General features: G+C 40.8%; 1 protein-coding gene across 4 annotated transcripts in view; it reads right to left on the bottom strand.

Annotated features, from left to right (window-relative positions):
- Positions 1–24,240, bottom strand: part of mrps5 (mitochondrial ribosomal protein S5) — a 135,829-nt gene that overhangs the window by 15,549 nt on the left and 96,040 nt on the right. For all 4 annotated transcript variants that reach the window (XM_061966037.1, XM_061966021.1, XM_061966029.1 and 1 more), the window contains 3 exons: positions 12,734–12,824; positions 5,900–5,946; positions 5,607–5,664 (listed from right to left, as the gene is read on the bottom strand). In XM_061966037.1, coding sequence (XP_061822021.1) covers positions 5,607–5,664; positions 5,900–5,946; positions 12,734–12,824 — 196 coding nt within the window. The remainder of the gene's footprint in view (positions 1–5,606; positions 5,665–5,899; positions 5,947–12,733; positions 12,825–24,240) is intronic.

Raw genomic sequence — 24,240 nt, 5'->3', positions numbered from 1 at the left:
TGCTGATTCTCATCCCAGTCGCTTCACACTCAGCTGCGAACCGATCCAGTGAGAGCTGAAGATCCTGGCCAGATGAAGCCATCAGGACCACATCATCTGCAAAAAGCAGAGACCTAATCCTGCAGCCACCAAACCAGATCCCCTCAACGCCTTGACTGCGCCTAGAAATTCTGTCCATAAAAGTTATGAACAGAATCGGTGACAAAGGGCAGCCTTGGCGGAGTCCAACCCTCACTGGAAACGTGTCCGACTTTCTACCGGCAATGCGGACCAAGCTCTGGCACTGATCATACAGGGAGCGGACTGCCACAATCAGACAGTCCGATACCCCGTACTCTCTGAGCACTCCCCACAGGACTTCCCGAGGGACACGGTCGAATGCCTTCTCCAAGTCCACAAAACACATGTAGACTGGTTGGGCAAACTCCCATGCACCCTCAAGGACCCTGCCGAGAGTATAGAGCTGGTCCACAGTTCCACGACCAGGACGAAAACCACACTGTTCCTCCTGAATCCGAGGTTCGACTATCCGGCGTAGCCTCCTCTCCAGTACACCTGAATAGACCTTACCGGGAAGGCTGAGGAGTGTGATCCCACGATAGTTAGAACACACCCTCCGGTTCCCCTTCTTAAAGAGAGGAACCACCACCCCGGTCTGCCAATCCAGAGGTACTGCCCCCGATGTCCACGCGATGCTGCAGAGTCTTGTCAACCAAGACAGCCCCACAGCATCCAGGGCCTTAAGGAACTCCGGGCGGATCTCATCTACCCCCGGGGCCTTGCCACCGAGGAGCTTTTTAACTACCTCAGCAACCTCAGCCCCAGAAATAGGAGAGCCCACCACAGACTCCCCAGGCACTGCTTCCTCATAGGAAGACGTGTTGGTGGGATTGAGGAGGTCTTCGAAGTATTCCCTCCACCGATCCACAACATCCGCAGTCGAGGTCAGCAGAACACCATACACGGTGTTGATAGTGCACTGCTTCCCCTTCCTGAGGCGGCGGATGGTGGACCAGAATTGCTTCGAAGCCGTCCGGAAGTCGTTTTCCATGGCCTCACCGAACTCCTCCCATGTCCGAGTTTTTGCCTCTGCGACCGCTGAAGCCGCACACCGCTTGGCCTGTCGGTACTTGTCCGCTGCCTCAGGAGTCCTATGAGCCAAAAGAACCCGATAGGACTCCTTCAGCTTGACGGCATCCCTCACCGCCGGTGTCCACCAACGGGTTCTAGGATTACCGCCACGACAAGCACCAACTACCTTGCGGCCACAGCTCCAATCAGCCGCCTCGACAATAGAGGCGCGGAACATGGTCCATTCGGACTCAATGTCCAGCACCTCCCTCGTGACATGTTCAAAGTTCTTCCGGAGGTGAGAATTGAAACTCTCTCTGACAGGAGACTCTGCCAGACGTTCCCAGCAAACCCTCACAATGCGTTTGGGCCTGCCAGGTCTGTCCGGCATCCTCCCCCACCATCGCAGCCAACTCACCACCAGGTGGTGATCGGTAGAAAGCTCCGCCCCTCTCTTCACCTGAGTGTCCAAAACATGAGGCCGCAAATCCGATGACACAACTACAAAGTCGATCATGGAACTGCGGCCTAGGGTGTCCTGGTGCCAAGTGCACATATGGACACCCTTATGTTTGAACATGGTGTTTGTTATTGACAATCTGTGACGAGCACAAAAGTCCAATAACAAAACACCACTCGGATTCAGATCCGGGCGGCCATTCTTCCCAATCACGCCTCTCCAGGTTTCACTGTCGCTGCCAACATGAGCATTGAAGTCTCCCAGTAGAACGAGGGAATCACCCGGGGGCGCACTCTCAAGTACTCCCTCGAGTGAATCCAAAAAGGGTGGGTACTCTGAGCTGCGGCTTGGCGCATAAGCGCAAACCACAGTCAGGACCCGTTCCCCCACCCGAAGGCGGAGGGAAGCTACCCTCTCGTCCACCGGGTTGAACTCCAATGTGCAGGCTCTGAGCCGGGGGGAAACAAGAATTGCCACCCCAGCCCGTCGCCTCTCACTGCCGGCAACGCCAGAGTGGAAGAGAGTCCAGCCCCTCTCGAGAGAACTGGTTCCAGAGCCCTTGCTGTGCGTCGAAGTGAGTCCGACTATATCTAGCCGGAACTTCTCCACCTAAATCTAAATGTATGACACCAAAAGACTTCCAAAGTTTGCGAATAAATAGAAATGATCAAAACAGTATGAATCTCACTGAGATTCCCGAGGCATTTTGAGGAAGCTAGTCACGTGATCGAGTGACATTGCGTTAGAGACCAAATATCCCTTCCCCATCAACAACAATGCTAATCAAGCAGATTTTGCGAGTACCAACAACAATTATTTTTGGCAAAAAGTATGATCCAAGACCTTACAGCAGTGGTTCTTAACCTGGGTTCGATCGAACCCTAGGGGTTCGGTGAGTCGGCCTCAGGGGTTCGGTGGAGCCTCTGCCGCGGAGGTCAAGACACACCCGACTCATCGTGTAAATAAAAACTTCTCCCCATCGTCGTATTATGGATACGGCAACAGCAGAAGTCACACTGGTTTTCAGGTGTGTAATTTGTTGTGAGTTCATGCACTGTGTTGGTTTTGTTCTTTAACAAGGTGATGTTCATGCATGGTACATTTTGAGCACCAGTAAAAAAACATATAACTTTGTCTTGAATTTGAAAAAAAAATTAGACATTTTATTTTTCACTAAAGAAGGGTTCGGTGAATGCGCATATGAAACTGGTGGGGTTCGGTACCTCCAACAAGGTTAAGAACCACTGCCTTACAGTATATTTTTGAGCCCAAACACAAAGAGAATGACCAATACATTTTAGAAGTTGAGCGCTAAACGGATGCAGCTTTATTGTAACACTAGCATCCGCAGCATTGCTCGGTGCTAAACATACAAACAAACTATTTTAAATTTTAAACCATAATAAAACAAACACTTATTGTAATATTCCCACTCTCGCTGGGATGTCTACCTACGGGACGTTCACATAATCCCGTTTAGATGAAGAATTAATCAAATCAAATAAATCACGATTTACTTTATTTTAATTTAATTTACTTTAATCTACTTAACCTGCAATCAAAAACAAGAGGAAAAAGAAGGTAAGTCGCCAGTATTTTATTTTGTGTCCTCTTCTATTGATGTTTTCCTCATGCTGAAGGAGCACGAGGAAACACAGGCTATGTTGTCTATGGAAGAGCACGGAAGTCCGGAAATGGGGATTCTTTTATATTTATTTTTTGCTCATAATGTTAACTATATCAGTTTTTGAAGTAATCATGGACCAGAGCGACAAAAATATGCAATGAAGTAGGGCTGGGCAATATATCGACATACTCGATATATCGCGGGTTTGTCTCTGTGCGATATAGAAAATGACTATATCGTGATATTGGAGTATACGTTCTCACACAGTTGCTTTTAGCTGTAGGCATTACACTACAGGCTCTTCTCACTCTTTCTAGTCTCTCCTTCTCACAGAGGCTTAAACAAGCGCACCTTCTTACATACGTCACATACGTATACGCCCTTAGGGAGCAGAGAGGTAGCAGCATGGCTTAAGTTAGCTGTGGTGCGAGTGGTAATACGAGAGAAAGAAGGTGCAAATCTGGTAACAAATGAAGGAACAATTAATTCCTAAGAAAAACAGCACGGGGTCCATCGTCTGGCGGTGGTTTGGCTTCAAGTGGGAATATGTCGAACAGACAACCGTTATTTGTCAAGTGTGGGGCGAAAGAGTTGCTACTGCAACAAACAGTTCAGGGTGTCCCAAGTTACCGGAGTGTTAGGTAAGGAGGAGGAGTTTTGTCCCTCCAGAGTTGCCGTAGGGCTGTGACGTAGGGTGTGTGTGGGTGTGGAAGGAGGAGTGTGTGATGTTGACATTAAAAGAAGCGGTGGCTACCGAACCTGCTCTAATGTCTCCTGTTTATTATTTTATTAAATAAGTACACTATATAGGCAAACCCAGGACACTCGGCTACACTACAAAAAGTAGCATTACTACTAATATGTAGCATCATTTGAAAAGTCACCCGCTCGAGAATGAAGAGTGCTTACTCCGCACGTCAACATCTCCGTTCGGTGCCACACCAACAAAATGCCGAGGCAACTATTTCCACATCAACACCGTATGAAAAAATAGTCCACGACATAAGGAGATAACGTCCGCCGGAACCTACCACATAGCGAAGGACATACACAATTTGATTTCCTATTAAGCAGCTCATTTTTATTTGACAGTTATTCAAATATCTTGTGTGACATCATGCACAGAAGTGCACTTTATTTGTTTTAAACTATTGTAGTGGCGTTCTGTACAAAAAGTGCACTTTAATTTAGTGTTGTTTTGATTCGTCATTTTGAGGACATCATGCACAAAAGTGCCCTCATAGCTTGTTTTAAAATGTCTCTGACAATCTTGCAGTTTGTTTTGAAATGACATGAATGTTTGTGCCACTGCTTAATAACTGTTTAATAAATACAGTTTTGGTAAATACATTTGTGATTTCCCTCTCTGCATGAACGTTTAAAATGAGCATATATTAAGGCAGTATGAACAAGAATGTTTTAATGTAGACACATAGAATCATCATACTGCTGTGATTATATGCATTAAGTGTTCATTCAAGGCTAAGGAAAAATATCGCGATATATATCGTATCGCGATATGGCCTAAAAATATTGAGATATTAAAAAAAGGCCATATCGCCCAGCCCTACAATGAAGTGATCAAAAGTATAGTTTTACATAGTTTGTCCATGTCATATGTCTATGCAGGGAACTGGGCTTCAGTTCTCTAAATAACGTCACACCGAGAAAGGGCGACATACCGAGTCTGGCAATGGTAAGGGGGCATTTCAAGTACAGTTAGTTATCTACACATTACTCAAAAACTATTTGATATAATGGGAAACGACTGCTAAATTCATTAGTGAAATTAGTTCGTGAAATTTCAGTCATGCGCTAAGGGTCATTTAAGACCATTTTAGCCAATCAGAAGCCTGAAGAATGTAATTTTCCAGAAAAGTCACAAAAACAAAGGAGAAGTAGGGAAAAATAGCGACTTAAACTACATAATATCCCATTAGATTTATGAAAAGTAATGTTGGCTACTTTCACAGGAAGGTTGAAGGTAGCAGACTGATAAAATATAATGACTCATCCATCCTGCTAGGTGATGACGTCTTTGAGTAAAATAAACCCCACAAAAACAACTTCAAATATCACACAAACACATTTGTGCTTCTCCTCGGTGGCCGCTGAATAGACACTACAGGAGGTCCTCGAGTTCCTGTTTGGAACATGGCACATCTTTTGTGCGGCACGTGATTCACACGTCCTGACGAAATCAAAAACAAAAAGAAGGCATATTCTCCTCTGATGTATTTGTGTTGTGTATGCCTTAAAGAGGACAAGTTGTTCTTATGAGACTTCAGCAAATAATCACACTTTTTGTTGTGGTTTTTGAGGGGATTTGCCACTGAGACAGGGCTTGGTTGAAAAACAACACTTTCCCCTTAGATTTGGGGCCCAAAAACAAAGCAGTGTAGAAGCCAACGAGGGAAAGGACTATTTGGCTAGTATATGTGGACTTACTGGTGTGGTCGTTGTATCGTTCTATGTAGTACAAGTAGTGAATGGCTCGATTTTTGGCCTGCAAAACAACATGCATGCACACACAAGACATAACCAATATATCAAAGGTACTACACAATAAAAAATACACTAGCGTGACACTTCATTAGGTACGCTTGCACAATCTCTATTGGGTTATTACCTCCAAAAGTAATATTTTATTGTTTCTTAGCAAGATGAGGCAAAAAATAAGGTAAGCATACACTCAAAAACCAATGTGCTTGTCTCTAGAAATAAAAAGGCGATGTTCTCACCTTTCTCAGAGCTGTCATTCTGTCTGGCGCCTTCCCCAATGCAAAGCCTGCAGAGAACAAAAAATACTAGTTGTAGGAAAGCTTGTTAAGCTTCCAACATTTGTGGACGATGAACTCTGACTGACGCCATTCTTTGTAAAGGTGGGAGAAAAGGATCGATTCTCAGATGCACCACAATTGAAACGTGGACGATGCCAAATTGATGGGACAAATGTCTAAATATTATTTATAATAATCACTGCAATAATATTTATAAGTAATAGACGGTTCTAACATGCATATATAGTACGTACACACCAGTGACGTGCAGTCACTAGAGGCAGGTGAGGCGGGGCCTCACCTGCCATCATGGAAAGAAAAAAAATGTAAAAAGAAAAAAAAAAATTAAATTGTTATATGTATCCAGTGATTATACTATAAAGTTATTTTCCATTTAACTTCACCAGTTTTAGATTATTTTTATTCAAAATCGCTGAATTTTCACATTTGCCGTTCAAATACTGAGAAGAGACGGTGCGGTGAACAGCAGCCAGTTGAGGCACGTCACTCAGTGCCGCAACATGGATTGCGCAATGACTCGGCTAACTTCTGGCCTGCTGTGCAGTGAGACTGTATTGCTATATGAACTATATTATACATTTCCATAGTTTAGTTAGCTGAGGTATATAATGTACAGTGTATTTTGTCAACAACTGTATGTGTGTAAAGTATTTCTTGTGCTGAGCGATCATAAAACGGCTGCAAAAGACGCACTGTGTGAGGCTCGCCTCCTGCACCCCCGCCGTAGAATTGTTATATCAACTAAAGCCCACACTTAAACTTTCCACGTGCAAGATTGAATCTATTTAAAAAAATTATTTCATAAGAAGCCAAAAAGTGCAAAAACAATAATGTTGGTGTTGGAGGAGTTGTGAATGACTGCAGGGACACAACATTAGATACACCTGCAGACTGCAGGTGTACCTAATTCACAACTCCTCCAACACGAACATTATTGTTTTTGCACTTTTTGGCTTCTTATTAAATAACTTTTGTAACCTATTTTCATGGGCTTTCCTCTTTGTGATGTTAAGTTCCTGTTATGCGCTGTTATACAGTATATGCCTTGAGCTCTTATTTTGAAGGCGCTAAGAGCGGAAGTGATGTCATGTTGCGGAGGTTTTTGAAAGAAGGTAAATACAGTGGTCCTCGTGTAAACTGGAGCCTCCGTGTTTGTTATTTTGTAGTTTCATACAGTATAGGCGACATTTATAAACCCTCGGTTACACTTTTTTAAATAGATTCAATCTTGCACGTGGAAAGTTTAAGTGAGGGCTTTAGTTGCTTAATTTCTAAGTAAAGGTAAGACCATAATAACGTTTTTTTTATTAAATGTGCTTTTTTGTGTGCTACAGTTTGTATGTGTAAAGTTAAAGTTAAGTTAAAGTACCAATGATTGTCACACACACACTAGGTGTAATGAAATTTGTCCTCTGCATTTGACCCATTCCCTTGATCACCCCCTGGGAGGTGAGGGGAGCAGTGGGCAGCAGCGGCGCCGCGCCTGGGAATCATTTTTGGTGATTTAACCCCCAATTCCAACCCTTGATGCTGAGTGCCAAGCAGGGAAGAATGCTGGTATGAGCTTTTAAACATAACCCGTTAACTGCTGCCAATCAAATGGTGAATAAGATACTCTTTAGGGTTCATATGTTTGTAAATCTGACTGTGATGAAGTCAGTGCCTCAGCAGCCATCAACCTCACCGCACGTCACTGGTACACACACACCTAGGATAGGTGATTTATTGTCGTTGTATTTGCAACACAATGTAACTTCGTAGAGCAATCCTATACAGCAGCATCTTGGTTCAGGCAAGTTAGCAATAACAATATGACAATGAATAGTATGACAGTGAAGGGTGCACAGTTTATAGCAGTGCATAGATGAACAGTTAGGTGACAGGGAATAGATGAACAGTTAGGTTGCAGTGAATACATAAACAGTTAAATACCAGTGGATAAACAGTCAGTTGAATTGCAGTGGCTATGTAGTTACAGTGAATAAGTTAAGATTGCATAAGTTAACAGTAGGGATGTCCCGATCCGATATTGATATCGGAAATCAGTCCGATATTAGCCAAAAAAGTGAATATCGGATTTTATCGGACTGAATCTAAAAACTCTGATATAAGCGCTCCGATATAAGCTGTCCATTTACCTCTGCAGCACGTCTATAATAGGTGACTCTGGTTTGATCACACTCCAACACAGTAGGTGGCGGCAATGCCCCTTAATTAATTAAGAAGAGCGTCTCTGATCCAGCATGCACAGCCCGCGTGATCACAACAACGACAACGCGTGTGCTTGCAGCAAAGTGTAGTGATGTCGGCTGTGTGGAAGTATTTTAACCTAAACTCGGACAAAGGCGTTGCCGCTAAATGCAACATTTGTCAGGCGCAAGTGTCCCGTGGAGAGACAGAACTGGGAAGGTTCAATACAAGCAACCTCATCGCACATTTGAAAAAACACCACAAAAAAGTACATGAGGATTTTCGCGAGAGCAGCAAGGCGAAGCAACAAAGCTAAATTCCTCTGTGCTCCCTGCACGAGTGTGGAGAGTGAATGGCTCTTCAGCACAGCGTCAATTATCATTGAGGAGCACAGGAGCAGGCTGACAGCACAGCATGCCGAAATGCTTATCTTCTTAAAAAGAAATCTCCACATTATGCTCGGACTGCAGAAAGTGGAGAAGGAGGAGGAGTAGTAGTAAGGGTAGTCAGCACTGACTGATTATTATTTGTTTTATGCTCTTGTTATTAGAGTGATATGTTTATTGTGTTTACACTATTCTTTAGTGAAGACTAAGAGTAATTACTACATTGTTTTGGGCACAGTCAGTCAGTGAAACTGGAGCTGTGAACTCTTAACTTAGAGCAGTTGGACAGTGGACAATATTGTGTTGTTTTTGTCCCTGCCCACAGTTGTTTCCAACATATGCTGACAGTAAAAAATAACTGAAGTGAACTTGAATTGTTTGCACTTTAAAACGTTTTTTTTATTTTTTATTTTATTGGATTTATTTAGGTTATGTTTCAGGGTCTTCCAATTTATTTTTAATTTATTCTATTCAATTGTATAATTATGTTGGTATTAGTGGTTATTTTGCACTTTAAATATAACATTTTGTTTTTATTGGATTTGTTGAGGTAATACTCTTACCGGTATGTTGAAGGTTAAAATTTATGTAACCAATTGGTTAATAATAAATGGGTCAGTTTTTCCTATACCTACTCTTGCTGACTATTGTTTTCTGTTTTAACACTACAACATCAGTAACAGTAACAGTAACATCACTTTATCAAGCCTTTTCTAACATTCCACACAGCAAAATAAGGAATAAATATATGTATGATTCGTGCCTATATCGTATCGTATTGATATCGGTATCGACCAATACTCAAGGCTACAATATCGGTATCGTATCGGAAGTGAAAAAGTTGTATCGGGACATCCCTAGTTAACAGTTAAAGTGCAGTTGATAAATAAGCAGTGCTAGTGGATTGAGTAAATAGTGAATTAAATAATTATTGCACATAGCAGTGGGTCATTATTGCACAGTGTGTTATTATTTTTATGAGGGGGCTGGTGGGGCGGTGAGTGGGATGTTATGGGTTGAGAAGTTTGACCACAGCTCTAGGATAGAAGCTGTTTTTTAGTCTATTTGTCTGTGTACAGATGGTTCTGAGTCTGCCTGAGGGGAGGATGGCGAATATGGAGTGTCCAGGGTGAGTGGTGTCCCTCTTATTGTCTAAGGCCCACTTGTGAAGGCGGCTCGAGTGTGTGATAGAAAGGGGGAGCCAACGATCCACTGAGCCGTTTTGATGACCCGCTGAAGATGCTTCTTTTCGGCTGCGGTGCAGTTGGAGCACCAGACAGTACATCCGTACGTCAGAATGCTCTCAATTGTGCAGCAGTAGAAGTTTTCCAGCAGATCTCGAGGAAGTTTGTTGCACCTCAGCTTCCTCAGGAAAAAGAGGCGTTGTTGTGCTTTCTTAGTGATTTGTTCAAGCTCCAACTCAGGTCCTCTTAGATGTGCACTCGAACGAACGCACGTGCGTACGTATGTATAAATACCTATGCTGTGTGCACTACCATCCAAAACAGGATGATGCAGTACCCAGAGAAGCCTTTTGTACATCTTAATAATGAAATATACAAACTCCGTTTCCATATGAGTTGGGAAATTGTGTTAGATGTAAATATAAACGGAATACAATGATTTGCAAATCATTTTCAACCCATATTCAGTTGAATATGCTACAAAGACAACATATTTGATGTTCAAACTGATAAACATAGTTTTTTTGCAAATAATCATTAACTTTAGAATTTGATGCCAGCAACACGTGACAAAGAAGTTGGGAAAGGTGGCAATAAATACTGATAAAGTTGAGGAATGCTCATCAAACACTTATTTGGAACATACCACAGGTGTGCAGGCTAATTGGGAACAGGTGGGTGCCATCATTGGGTATAAAAACAGCTTCCCAAAAAATGCTCAGTCTTTCACAAGAAAGGATGGGGCGAGGTACACCCCTTTGTCCACAACTGCGTGGGCAAATAGTCAAACAGTTTAAGAACAACGTTTCTCAAAGTGCAATTGCAAGAAATTTAGGGATTTCAACATCTACGGTCCATAATATCATCAAAAGGTTCAGAGAATCTGGAGAAATCACTCCACGTAAGCGGCATGGCCGGAAACCAACATTGAATGACCGTGATCTTCGATACCTCAGACGGCACTGTATCAAAAACCGACATCAATCTCTAAAGGATATCACCACATGGGCTCAGGAACACTTCAGAAAACCACTGTCACTAAATACAGTTTGTCGCTACATCTGTAAGTGCAAGTTAAAGCTCTACCATGCAAAGCGAAAGCCATTTATCAACAACATCCAGAAACGCCGCCGGCTTCTCTGGACCCGAGATCATCTAAGATGGACTCATGCAAAGTGGAAAAGTGTTCTGTGGTCTGACGAGTCCACATTCAAATTGTTTTTGGAAACTGTGGACGTCTTGTCCACACACACACAGAGGAAAGCAACCATCCTGACTATTATAGGCGCAAAGTTCAAAAGCCAGCATCTGTGATGGTATGGGGGTGCATTAGTGCCCAAGGCATGGGTAACTTACACATCTGTGAAGGCACCATTAATGCTGAAAGGTACATACAGGTTTTGGAACAACATATGCTGCCATCTAAGCGCCGTCTTTTTCATTGACGCCCCTGCTTATTTCAGCAAGACAATGTTAAGCCACATTCAGCACGTGTTACAACAGCGTGGCTTCGTGAAAAAAGAGTGCGGGCACTTTCCTGGCCTGCCTGCAGTCCAGACCTGTCTCCCATTGAAAATGTGTGGCGCATTATGAAGCGTAAAAGACGACAGCGGAGAACCCGGACTGTTGAACGACTGAAGCTCTACATAAAACAAGAATGGGAAAGAATTCCACTTTCAAAGCTTCAACAATTAGTTTCCTCAGTTCCCAATCGTTTATTGAGTGTTGTTAAAAGAAAAGGTGATGTAACACAGTGGTGAACATGCCCTTTCCTAACTACTTTGGCACGTGTTGCAGCCATGAAATTCTAAGTTAATTATTATTTGCAAAAAAAAAATAAAGTTTATGAGTTTGAACATCAAATATCTTGTCTTTGTAGTGCATTCAATTGAATATGGGTTGAAAAGGATTTGCAAATCATTGTATTCCGTTTATATTTACATCTTACACAATTTCCCAACTCATATGGAAACGGGGTTTGTAATAGTCATAACAGATTATAATCATATACAATATGCTTGTCTGTCTATCTGTGTTGGCCCTGCGATAAATTGGCGACTTGTCCAGGGTGTACCCTGCCTTCCACCCGAGTGCAGCTGAGATAGGCTCCAGCTCCCCCGCGACCCAGAGAGGGGCAAGCGGTAGAAAATGGATGGATGGATGCATACTAACAATATACAATACAATAATAATATACGGTACTATAATAGTTCAAGACGCATAAATAACCAATTTACAATCCAATCATAGCCCCTGAATCATAATAGAATCTTGAGGTGCACAAAGATTCCCACCTTTATTTGTTTGTACCTCTGAGACTTTACTATTTGTACTTCTTTCATTTTCATTTCACAGGCAGCAGGACCATCACAAGTACGTCCTTGACTCTAATGACAACAACTCTAACGTTGAGTCTTTACACAACATCTTGTGTTGTGTTCATTATAGTGCATTGTCCCTTTAAATGAATAAACTCAAACTCAACAACCTACTTTACTCTGTAATATGATGTCAGACTTTAAGAGGCAACAAGCTTTTTTTGCTGAACGAGAGTGTTTTTGTTGTGTTATTCAAAAACATTTTATAAAGTCATATATTCCTTACAAAATCAGGAAATAAGCACAGGAAAGCTTTGGGGGGCAAAAAACAAAAATACTTGAACGAGTGCCAATAGTTTGGTATTGATTTGTTTTAAGTTATTTTACTGTATTTTTCTCAAAGTAGAATAAAAGGGTATAGGGAAAAATTGTATTTTAGTATTTTGTTGCTATTGTCTTAAATTTCTGCACTGACCAGTTAAATTGTTCACAAATATACTCTTTTACTATGTTTGTCGTCTTTTATCCTAATTACAATCATGAGCAGCAAATCAAGGCACAAAATCATTCACTGATCTTGAAGAATGTCCAACTAAAAAGTATCAGCGATACTGGCCCTGCATTGACTTGGTATCAGATCTATATCAACATTTGCAGTATGGCCCAACTCCAGTGTACATGTTCCCCGTGGCTAACCTGCTGTTCCTTTGCCGTTCCCTACGGCGACGAGGCAGCTGACGGACCTCTTCCTGCCATCCTTCGCCGTCATGCAGCTCACACTCTTCAGCTGCAAGACAACGGCAGTCAACAGTAAGCAATGGAAGAGAATCAAGGAAAACATGACAGCGTAACTCCGCTGTAATACACTCTTCCACCACTTGTGGCAGTGATGACAATCTTAAACAAGAAGTCTGGAGCTAAAGTCACAGAAGTTTCTTAGGCGCAAAAAATAGGACTAAAGTGGTGAAGCTGTATTTTTATTCGCACTTTAATTTTATTGACAAGAAACATCCATCCATCTATCCATTTTCTACCGCTTGTCCGTCTCGGGGTTATTTATTATTCATTTACCGTATTTTTCGAACTATAAGTCGCAGTTTTTTTCATAGTTTGGCCGGGGGTGCGACTTATACTCAGGAGCGACTTATGTGTGAAATTATTAACACATTACCGTAAAATATCAAATAATATTATTTAGCTCATTCACGTAAGAGACGAGACGTATAAGATTTCATGGGATTTAGCGATTAGGAATGACAGATTGTTTGGTAAACGTATAGCATGTTCTATATGTTATAGTTATTTGAATGACTCTTACCATAATATGTTACGTTAACATACCAGGCACGTTCTCAGTTGGTTATTTATGCCTCATATAACGTACACTTATTCAGCCTGTTGTTCACTATTCTTTATTTATTTTAAATTGCCTTTCAAATGTCTATTCTTGGTGTTGGCTTTTATCAAATAAATTTCCCCCCAAAAATGCGACTTATACTCCAGTGCGACTTATATATGTTTTTTTCCTTCTTTATTATGCATTTTCGGCCGGTGCGACTTATACGCCGGAGCGACTTATACTACGAAAAATACGGTAGCTTATTTAGGCACAACATAAGTATACCGTATTTTTCGGACTATAAGTCGCAGTTTTTTTCATAGTTTGGCCGGGCTCCAGTGCGACTTATATATGTTTTTTTCCTTTTTTATTATGCATTTTTGGCAGGTGCTACTTATGTATACTCCGGTGCGACTTATACTCCGAAAAATACGGTATGTACATTTATTTTTTGGCAGTTATTTATGAGTCCCTTCTTATGCAGTATATTTGGTTAGTACTTTTCTAATCAGCCTGACCTAAGTCTAAGGTTTATGTGTTAAATTGTTCAGATTTGTGATTAACACATGATTTAATATCAATTGACAGGGTCGTAAACTGTAAGTAGGTTAGATATATATGGGTTGTACTTGAATATATATATATTCAATATATATAATAAATACGATTAAAATCAAGAGTAAGATTAGTAATTTAGTGTTATTATTTGAGTGGGAGCCGGGCCCCTCTGTAGTGGAAGTTAAACCCCAAGGTCAAAAGCAGGAAAAGAGGCGGAGGAATGAGGACGTCAAAAGCGTCTCAATGCAAGTTGTTTTCAATTTTACTCAACAGGAAACCCTGACTGACGTTTGTGCTCCTTTAATGTATTTCACTTCCTGTGACACCAAATGCCTGCTGTTTGCTAGAGGTTAGCATTCTAAGAAAAGCAGGGACTCCTGAGTCCAGAAGCTGCTTTTGAACATTTCTGGACTCCCATCCCCCCTCTAATTCCAAGATGGCACAAGTGACAAGCTTCAAAGTCAAGATCAGCCTTCAGCATCACTAGTTATGTAACTCTCTCTCACACACATTTCAGTAGAGAGTATTTTGAAGAAGGCTTGAGGTGAAATATAGCAAGAAGACCAAAACAACTGAAAGCATATTTTTGTGTACATGGACTTGACAGATTTACTCTCTCACAATATACTTTAACAGAAAAACAAACAATAATCTATTTTTCCATGGCATTAAACACACACACACACACACACACACACACACACACACACACACACACACACACACACACACACACACACACACACACACACACACACACACACACACACACACACACACACACACACACACACACACACACACACACACACACACACACACACACACACACACACACACAATCAATCATACAGCAATTTCCCTGATACATTTTAAAAGGTTGAGGTTTATAATTAACCAGTGTCTACATTCAAATCCTAAATAATTCCAGCCTTCTATCCACAATTCATTTAACTTCAACAACCTGAAGGAACTTTGCTCGGGAAGTGAATACTTCAACAGCCTGTTTAGGCATGGAAACAGAAGAAATGACAAGACATCACATTTTGCTGTATCGACACTTGAAAGAGAAAAAAGGGGACCTAAGATGAAATTAGTCTTTTCTGACTTAGGCATGTTGTTACAAAGTTGGATACTTGCGTTAAACCAGGTCAAAGTATCAAATCATTATGTTCACGCATTTAGGCGTGAGCGAGCATAGCGTTTCGGATATGCCTGAACACATACTTGCCAACCCTCCCGATTTTCCTGGGAGACTCCCGAATTTCAGTGCCCCTCCCGAAAATCTCCCGGGGCAACCATTCTCCCGAATTTCTCCCGATTTCCACCCGGACAACAATATTGGGGGCGTGCCTTAAAGGCACTGCCTTTAGCGTCCTCTACAACCTGTTGTCACGCCCTCTTTTTCTCCATACAAACAGCGTGCCGGCCCTGTCACATAATATATGCGGCTTTTACACACACACAAGCGAATGCAAGCATACTTCATCAACAGCCATACAGGTCACACTGAGGGTGGCCGTATAAACAACTTTAACACTGTTACAAATATGCGCCACACTGTGAACCCACACCAAACAAGAATGACAAACACATTTCAGGAGAACATCCGCACCGTAACACAACAGAACAAATACCCAGAATCCCTTGCAGCACTAACTCTTCCGGAACGCTACAATATACACCCCCGCTACCACCAAACCCCTCCCTCCCCCCATCTCCCGAATTCAGAGGTCTCAAGGTTGGCAAGTATGCCTGAACACTGTATCACAATATGTGTTTTTTTATCAATCGATAGGATAATTATTTAGATTTTTTATGACCTATGGACAATAAGGACCAGGTGAAAAATATATTCAATTTAAACATGTTTATTCAAAATGTAACATTCCACTGATTATAATCCCCTCAGCTATCAAGGCAGAACGGCAAGAAAATGTGAACACGAGCATGGAAAACACTCAAATTATGTAAACAAAATTGTAAAATCGCATTGACATTTTGGGACAGCATGGTGGCCAGCTATTAAGTCGTCTGTTTTCATCGCAAAATTCCACAGTATTCTGGACATCTGTGTTGGTGAATCTTTTGCAATTTGTTCAATGAACAATGGAGACAGCAAAGAAGAAAGCTGTAGGTGGGAAGCGGTGTATTGCGGCCGACTGCAGCAACACAAATAAGGCCGGTGTTTCATTGTTTACATTCACGAAAGATGACAGTCAAGCTTTACCATTGGCCTGTGGAGAACTGGGACAACAGAGACTCTTACCAGGAGGACTTTGAGTTGGATACGCAGACGCGGTACCGTGAGTACGCATGGAGCTGCGGCTTCCAAACATTTGATCGCTTGCCCGTACGTGCGTGCCGCTATGTGCATGTCACGTACGTAACTTTGGGGACTTTGGGGAAATATATGTGCTGTATGAACTTTGGGGAGGGGAACGGTACTTTGGGCTGTGGGATTGAGTGTGTTGTGCAGGTGTTTGAGTTGTATTGGCGGGTTATATGGACTGGAGGGGGGAGGTGTTTGTTATGCGGGATTAATTTGTGGCATATTAATTATAAGCCTGGTTGTGTTGTGGCTAATAGAGTATATATATATGTCTTGTGTTTATTTACTGTTTTAGTCATTCCCAGCTGAATATAAGGTCCCACCCGCCTCTCACAGCATCTTCCCTATCTGAATCGCTCCCACTGCCCTCTAGTCCTTCACTCTCACTTTCCTCATCCACAAATCTTTCATCCTCGCTCAAATTAATGGGGAAATCGTCGCTTTCTTGGTCCGAATCGCTCTCGCTGCTGGTGGCCATGATTGTAAACAATGTGCGGATGTGAGGAGCTCCACAATCTGTGACGTCACGCTACTCGTCTGCTACAGGCAAGGCTTTTTTATCAGCGACCAAAAGTTGCGAACTTTATCGTCGATGTTCTCTACTAAATCTTTTCAGCAAAAATATGGCAATATCGCGAAATGATCAAGTATGACAGATAGAATGGACCTGCTATCCCCGTTTAAATAAGAAAATCGCATTTCAGTAGGCCTTTAACAATAAGCTCTTAAAACGAAGGTGCAAAAATAAGGAATATGTATGTTTTGGTTTCTGCTGGCGTTTTATATTAATGTGTTCGTTTTTTCATTTGGAATAGATATTAACATATGTCCTATATGAAAAAACTCCTTCAAGGATGTATTTTTTTGCGTCTTGAGCACAGTAAAGCCTGGTGTATACTCTCGCGTCGCGTAGCTTGCGGAGGCGATACTGTCGTCCCCCCTCTCCCCGCGTCGCCAACGTGCACCTTCCAAAAATCCTAGGTTCGCGTCACCGGCGACGCAGAACGCAGAGCTGTGATTGGTCAGTTTTTGCAGAGGAGGATCCCTGAACACAGGCAAACAGACTTTGTGCCTAAAATGCACAAATGATCGTATGAAATAAAACAAGTGATTAAACATTTGCATGAAATCTGATATTGTGTACTTAATATCTTGATGCGCTCTAAAAATTAACTACTGAATGTGTTGTTTTTCAGTTTTATGTGTTGTTGTACGGCACTCTTTTCAACTTTTATTGTCAATCTTGTGCTAACAACAGGTTCAATTCCGACACATATTCTCTCTTATGCACACACGTCTTTTTCTCTCACACACCTCATTCTCCGTCAATAACCTTTCAGGCACAGTATATTTACAAACATTTGTGAACTCTGAATATGACCATAGAGAGCAACACCAGCATGTTGTTTACTAAAAATAGTTATTTGACAGTTTTACCGTATTTTTTGGACTATAAGTCGCAGTTTTTTTCATCGTTTGGCCGGGGGTGCGACATATACTCAGGAGCGACTTATGTGTGAAATGATTAACACATTACCGTAAAATATCAAATAATATTATTTAGCTCATTCACGTAAGAGACTAGTTGTATAAGATTTCATGGGATTTAGCGATTAGGAGTGACAGATTGTTTGGTAAACGTATAGCATGTTCTATATGTTATAGTTATTTGAATGACTCTTACCATAATATGTTACGTTAACATACCAGGCACGTTCTCAGTTGGTTATTTATGCCTCATATAACGTACACTTATTCAGCCTGTTGTTCACTATTCTTTATTTTAAATTGCCTTTCAAATGTCTATTCTTGGTGTTGGGTTTTATCAAATAAATTTCCCCAAACAATGCGACTTATACTCCAGTGCGACTTATATATGTTTTTTTCCTTCTTTATTATGCATTTTCGGCCAGTGCGACTTATACGCCGGAGCGACTTATACTCCGAAAAATACGGTAGCTTATTTAGGCACAACATAAGTATACCGTATTTTTCGGACTATAAGTCACAGTTTTTTTCATAGTTTGGCCGGGCTCCAGTGCGACTTATATATGTTTTTTCCTTTTTTATTCTGCACTTTTGGCATGTGCGACTTATACTCCGGTGCGACTTATACTCCGAAAAATACGATATGTACATTTATTTTTTGGCAGTTATTTATGAGTCCCTTCTTATGCAGTATATTTGGTTAGTACTTTTCTAATCAGCCTGACCTAAGCCTAAGATTTATGTGTTAAATTGTTAAGATTTGTGATTAACACATGATTTAATATCATTTGACAGGGTCGTAAACTGTAAGTAGGTTAGATATATATGGGTTATGGGTTATACTTGAATATATATATTCAATATATATAATAAATACGATTAAAATCAAGAGTAAGATTACTAATTTAGTGTTATTATTTTAGTGGGAGCCGGGCCCCTCTGTAGTGGAAGTTAAACCCCAAGGTCAAAAGCAGGAAAAGAGGCGGAGGAATGACTGATACTTATACTCCAGTGCGACTTATATATGTTTTTATCCTTCTTTATTATGCATTTTCGGCCGGTGCTACTTATACTCCGGAGCGACTTATACTCCGAAAAATACGGTATTTACATTATAGCGCTCTCTTGTCCCAAGTCCCGAACGGCGAATAGCGTTAAATAAAAATAGCGTCCGACTTGTTCAGAAGTTGCATGGTCCATCTTTACGAGTGTATTTTCCTCTTGTTTACAAGTGAAACATTCATTAAAGGTAATCTGATGACCCAGATGTCGATGCCACTTCACAGGAAGGAAATATAGTATCTCGTCACCCATGCTGCAGTTGCTCCTTCTGTAGACACCGCCCCTTGGTGTTTTGGAAGAGAATTACAAGTCTGGCGTCACCCCCCACGGAAAAACTATAAATCAAACGAGACACCGTTGGGGGGGGGGGGGGGGGGGACACAAGCGACGTGACACGAGAGTATATATAGGCTTAAGTGCATCCTTTCTCCCCTAATGAGCGCATCTGCAGCGCACAAAAAAAGTGGGTTTCATTGCGGACTCCTTCTGAACTGCCCATAAAAATTGCTACATGTCTGCTGATTGTTTAATAGCAAAACACCATTGGTTAGGAGCATAACATAAATGTGCAGTAAATGATTGAGTGTCTCTGTGGTGAAAGCTGCGTAATACGCGAAAAACCTCATTTAAATAAGGCGGTCTGCACCAGTTATGAATAGCACGTGCAATGTTGCCCACTAATAACAGATTGCACTCACTGATTAGCACGTGGTGTTTGAGTATTAGTAAATCAGGCCCCAAGTCTCCCTCTCAACCATGGGGAGAGGAGCTCCTCCCCTCTGTTTAAGGCAATGGTCGGCAACCCAAAATGTTGAAAGAGCCATATTGGACCAAAAATACAAAAACAAATCTGTCTGGAGCCGCAACAAATTAAAAGCCATATTACATACAGATAGTGTGTCATGAGATATACATTGAATTGAGATGACTTAAAGGAAACTAAATGAGCTCAAATATAGCTACAAATTAGGCATAATGATGCAATATGTACATATAGCTAGCCTAAATAGCATGTTAGCATCGATTAGCTTGCAGTCTTGCAGTGACCAAATATGTCTGATTAGCACTCCACACAAGTCAATAACATCAACAAAACTCACCTTTGTGCATTCATGCACAACGTTAAAAGTTTGGTGGACAAAATGAGACAGAAAAAGAAGTGGCATAAAACACGTCCTCGAAAGTCGGAGAAAGTTATACATGTAAACAAACTACGGTGAATTCAAGGACCGCCAAAATTAGTAGGACAAAACGGCGCTCGCCAAATACTTGAGTCAGTGAAGCATGTTTAATATAAACAGTGTGCTTTATAACAATTAGGGAGGTTTGTGTCATGTTTGTCCTCCTACAGAAACCATATTAAAACAAAAAATATATTTTTTCCCCTCATCTTTTTCCATTTTTCATACATTTTTGAAAAACTCCAGAGAGCCACTAGGGCGGCGCTAAAGAGCCGCATACGGCTCTAGAGCCGCGGGTTGCCGACCCCTGGCTTAAGGCAATGAGGAAACACAAAAAAAGGTAGAATGAAGTATTTTCATTATAATCTTGGCATACAAGTAATAACACTGACGTGCAACATCCAGTGATGTCAATTTTGCCAAAGGCATCTTTTTTTATGCAGCTAATCTGATCTATCGGCAAATCTATAGAAAGTTTCAGCTTTTAAACTTTAAATGCAAAATCCATCTAAGTCAATTCGCAAAATTTCTCCATTGGATGTTGTGTATATATATATATATATATATATATATATATATATATATATATATATATATATATATATATATATATATAATCAATAAAAAAAAAAAAAAAAAAAAAAAAAATATATACATATATATATATATATATCAATATCAATATTAAATAAATAAATAATAAAATATATATATATATATATATATATATACAACAATAAGTTCTTGGTCTGGTTCCCCCTTACTTGTGTTATTCCGCATGTTTATTCCTAAAGCCAACACAAATCTTGGAAAAAAGCTTTCAGATATGCTGCTACATGGTCATTGAATAACGTCCAAAAGGATCTGAGGTTACCTTCACTGATATCTTTGGGGGAATTTCAGAAACATTGTATACATTGTTTTGACCTATCACGTTTTTTTGTTAATATGCAGTATGTAAGTAATTTTGTTTTTCATTGTGGTGTGTGGCTGCTGCTGTTTTTGTTGTTCTTATGTGTATTTCTGTAATTTTGAGTTGCTTCCCTCTTGGTCAGGTCACTCTTGGAAAAGAGATTTTAATCTCAATGAGTTTTTTTTTACCTGATTAAATAAAGGATATTGATTGATTAAGAAGTTGATTTTTCGTCTGTGTCTGAAAAATAGCAGAGACGATATATATTTAAAAAGTGTAAATTTTTCAAAAATACAAATTAGATACTTTTTAAGAGGTTGGGGCGTGGTTTCAATTGCAATGTGTGAACGGCTCTGCAAACGGCCAGTTTACAGGTTAAAAAAGGAACCGTGGAGCCAAAATGTACAAAAAATTTAAACACAAAGCTTATCCAACATGAAGGAAGGGTTTTAAAAATAAAAAAAATAAAAAAATAGTTTTGTCCGCTTGATGGACACAATCATTCAATAGATTTTACGTGCATGAGTGCAATATCAACTGTAACTCTGAGCAGATTGATCTTTTTGTGTTCAAAAATCCTCAAAGATTGTGCAGCCAGTTGGCATCTCAAGCGAGACTCTGCAGCTTTAGGGCTTCGCATTTGTCACTGGAGGTGAAGATGCAGCAGTTTGCAGCGCGGCAGATGGGCCAAGTCTTTCTGCGCCGGATGGACGACAGCATGGCGGTGGGAGGCGGCGGTGACGACGACGACATTGGGTTCGAGCTCGCTTGCATTTCATCTTTTTATTGCCTCAATCTGCTGCTGCGAGACTCCCCGTCGGCGCAGGGAGGAGTTTTAAGAGTTTCAGCCTCACGGAAAACAGATGGCTATGACTATGTGTCCCAATCTAGGATTACAAGCAGATATGTCCCTTTGCTGCTGCGGTTTACACCAGTCACCTTTACAAGCTCACTTTCCACGAACTTCCGGTTTCTAATCATAACAAAAATTAGGCCAAAAGGTAAAATTCTTTCATTCACATGCTCCACTGCTTACCAGTAGTGCACAAAGACACAATTAATTGGATTAAAAGCCTAACCGGAATAACAAATGTTTAAAGTAAACACTAAATGTGTGTAAACTGACCCGATCACACAAGTTTGGACCAAAATTTCAATCGGATCGAGACTGGTGGCTTATTCAGATAGGAGCGCATGAAAGCACTTATTCTGAAATTCGGGTCTAAATTATCCTTACTGCGCATGTCTTTGACGTCTGCTGTGCTTTGATGGAGAGGGGGGACCAAATAAAATAGTCTCGGAATGAAGCGACCACTCTCTCCCCCCACTCCCATTAAAAGTTTACAGAAATAAATAGTGTTTTATACTGTTGAGTTTGTTGCTCTAAAACTGAAACTAGCAAAAGCCAAAAAATATGGTCTGGAGTGTCATGTGTCAACATAGCAATAAAAGGAGGGATCCAGTTGTCGTCCGAGCTGTTTTATTCGCAACCTTGCAGCTACTCCAAGTGCTAACTGCTAGCATGGAGGGCACAGAACAGCTCCATTTAAAAAAGATAGGTGAAACAAAAGTAGTGAACAGAGGAAATCAATAAATAATGTGACAACGTCGGACAAGCAGAAACGCACAAAGCCATGTTTGTTTACAGCCAAAGTCACTGCTTCTTCTTCTTCTTCAGCACCTGCAGTGAGCTAACTCGTCCAAAAGATGGCGCCACACCACAAACAATAACGCACATTCCCGTTTACGGTATATTCTGCGCATGTCAAAGTATTACGACTGAAGGTGTGATGCATAAAAAAGCGCCTCATAATCAGATCATTTTTTCATGTACACAGTTACATTCTAATCCAAATTGTGATCAGATGAAATACATTTTGGCCATGTACACGTGGCCAGTGAGGATTTATAAAGATCACAGTTTTATGGTTATGATAAAGTACATTACCTCACTGTGTGTGGGTATGTTTCCTTTCCTCTAATTTGATTCAAAGTTCTAGCAAAAAGAAATAAAACTCTCAAGGTTGCAGACTTCACTGCAGATTGGGAAAAACAAAGACAGAAGGACAAAAATGACAGTGACAAGGTTTCATGTCGCCTGAAGACAAATGTCGAAAAGATTTCTAGTAGTTTGGGAGGGAAGCCATGAACATCACCCCCATCTCATCAAGTATACTTCAGTGCCTCTGCATACTCATGCCAAGCAAAAAAAAATCTAATATTTTGTCTGCATGACTGGGACATGGTAATGTATATTTAATAGCACCGTGGTTGTTGGTACTATCTAATAGAGCTGTGAATCTTTGGGCACCACACGATTGGATTCGAATCTTGGGGATAACAATTCAATTCTTGATTCAAAACGGTTGTCGATTCAAAATCAATACTTTTTTAATACTATTGGGTGTCAGTTCTATGTTTAACTACATTCCTCCTTAAAATAGATAAACAGCTCTGATACATTTCTATATTGCTTAAAAGAAAACTGGTTTTGTTTAATCAAATTCTACCCAAACATTTAATAAAGTCAAATACAAATAATGCAACAACAAAAGCATCCAACACTTATTTTCTAAAGTAAATCTGTACAGCAGATACGGGCACCTACATCAACAATATGATTTGTCTGAGTGGCTGGACAGGACGTATACAAAACAAAATAAGAGAATTTAGAAAAATATTTTTTTAATCGATTTTTTAAAATTGATTAAGAATCGTTACATATAAGAATCGCGATTACTTCGAAAATCCATTTATTTGACACACCTACTGTCTAATAATAAAAAGATAAGACAGTCTATATCGACATCCAGAAACGTGTCATTGGGGTTCTTGTTATATAGCGGAAAGAAAAACACATTTCTGGGCTCCTTCATGCATGATGGTTTGTGGGCCTGCCTGCTTTTCGGCAAGGATCATAAATCTCCAATTTGCCAAGATATTTACACAACGTTTAGGTTTTTTTATGGCAGAGAAGTCTTCTCCGTCATCCATTCATCACTCTTATGTTTTCGATTTGATTGATTCACGCAACATGCGACTCGCCAGGCTGCTTGCCACGAGCCCTGCCCACCACTGTTTACAGAGTGTTGCCAAGAGATTGAATCGAGCGGACCTTAGGCTGTAAAACAGTGGTTCTTAACCTGGGTTCGATCGAATCCTAGGGGTTCGGTGAGTCGGGCTCAGGGGTTCGGCGGAGGTCAAAACACACTCGACACATCGTGTAAATAAAAACTTCTTCCTATCGGCGTATTACGGATACGGCAACAGCAGAAGTCACACTGATTAGCAGGTGTGTAATTTGTTGTGAGTTTATGCACTGTGTTGGTT

The sequence above is a fragment of the Nerophis lumbriciformis genome, linkage group LG02, assembly GCF_033978685.3.
Source record: "Nerophis lumbriciformis linkage group LG02, RoL_Nlum_v2.1, whole genome shotgun sequence".
NCBI lineage: Eukaryota > Metazoa > Chordata > Actinopteri > Syngnathiformes > Syngnathidae > Nerophis > Nerophis lumbriciformis.
The sequence above is the reverse complement of the archived record's forward strand: the minus strand, read 5'-3'. Positions and strand labels throughout refer to the sequence as shown.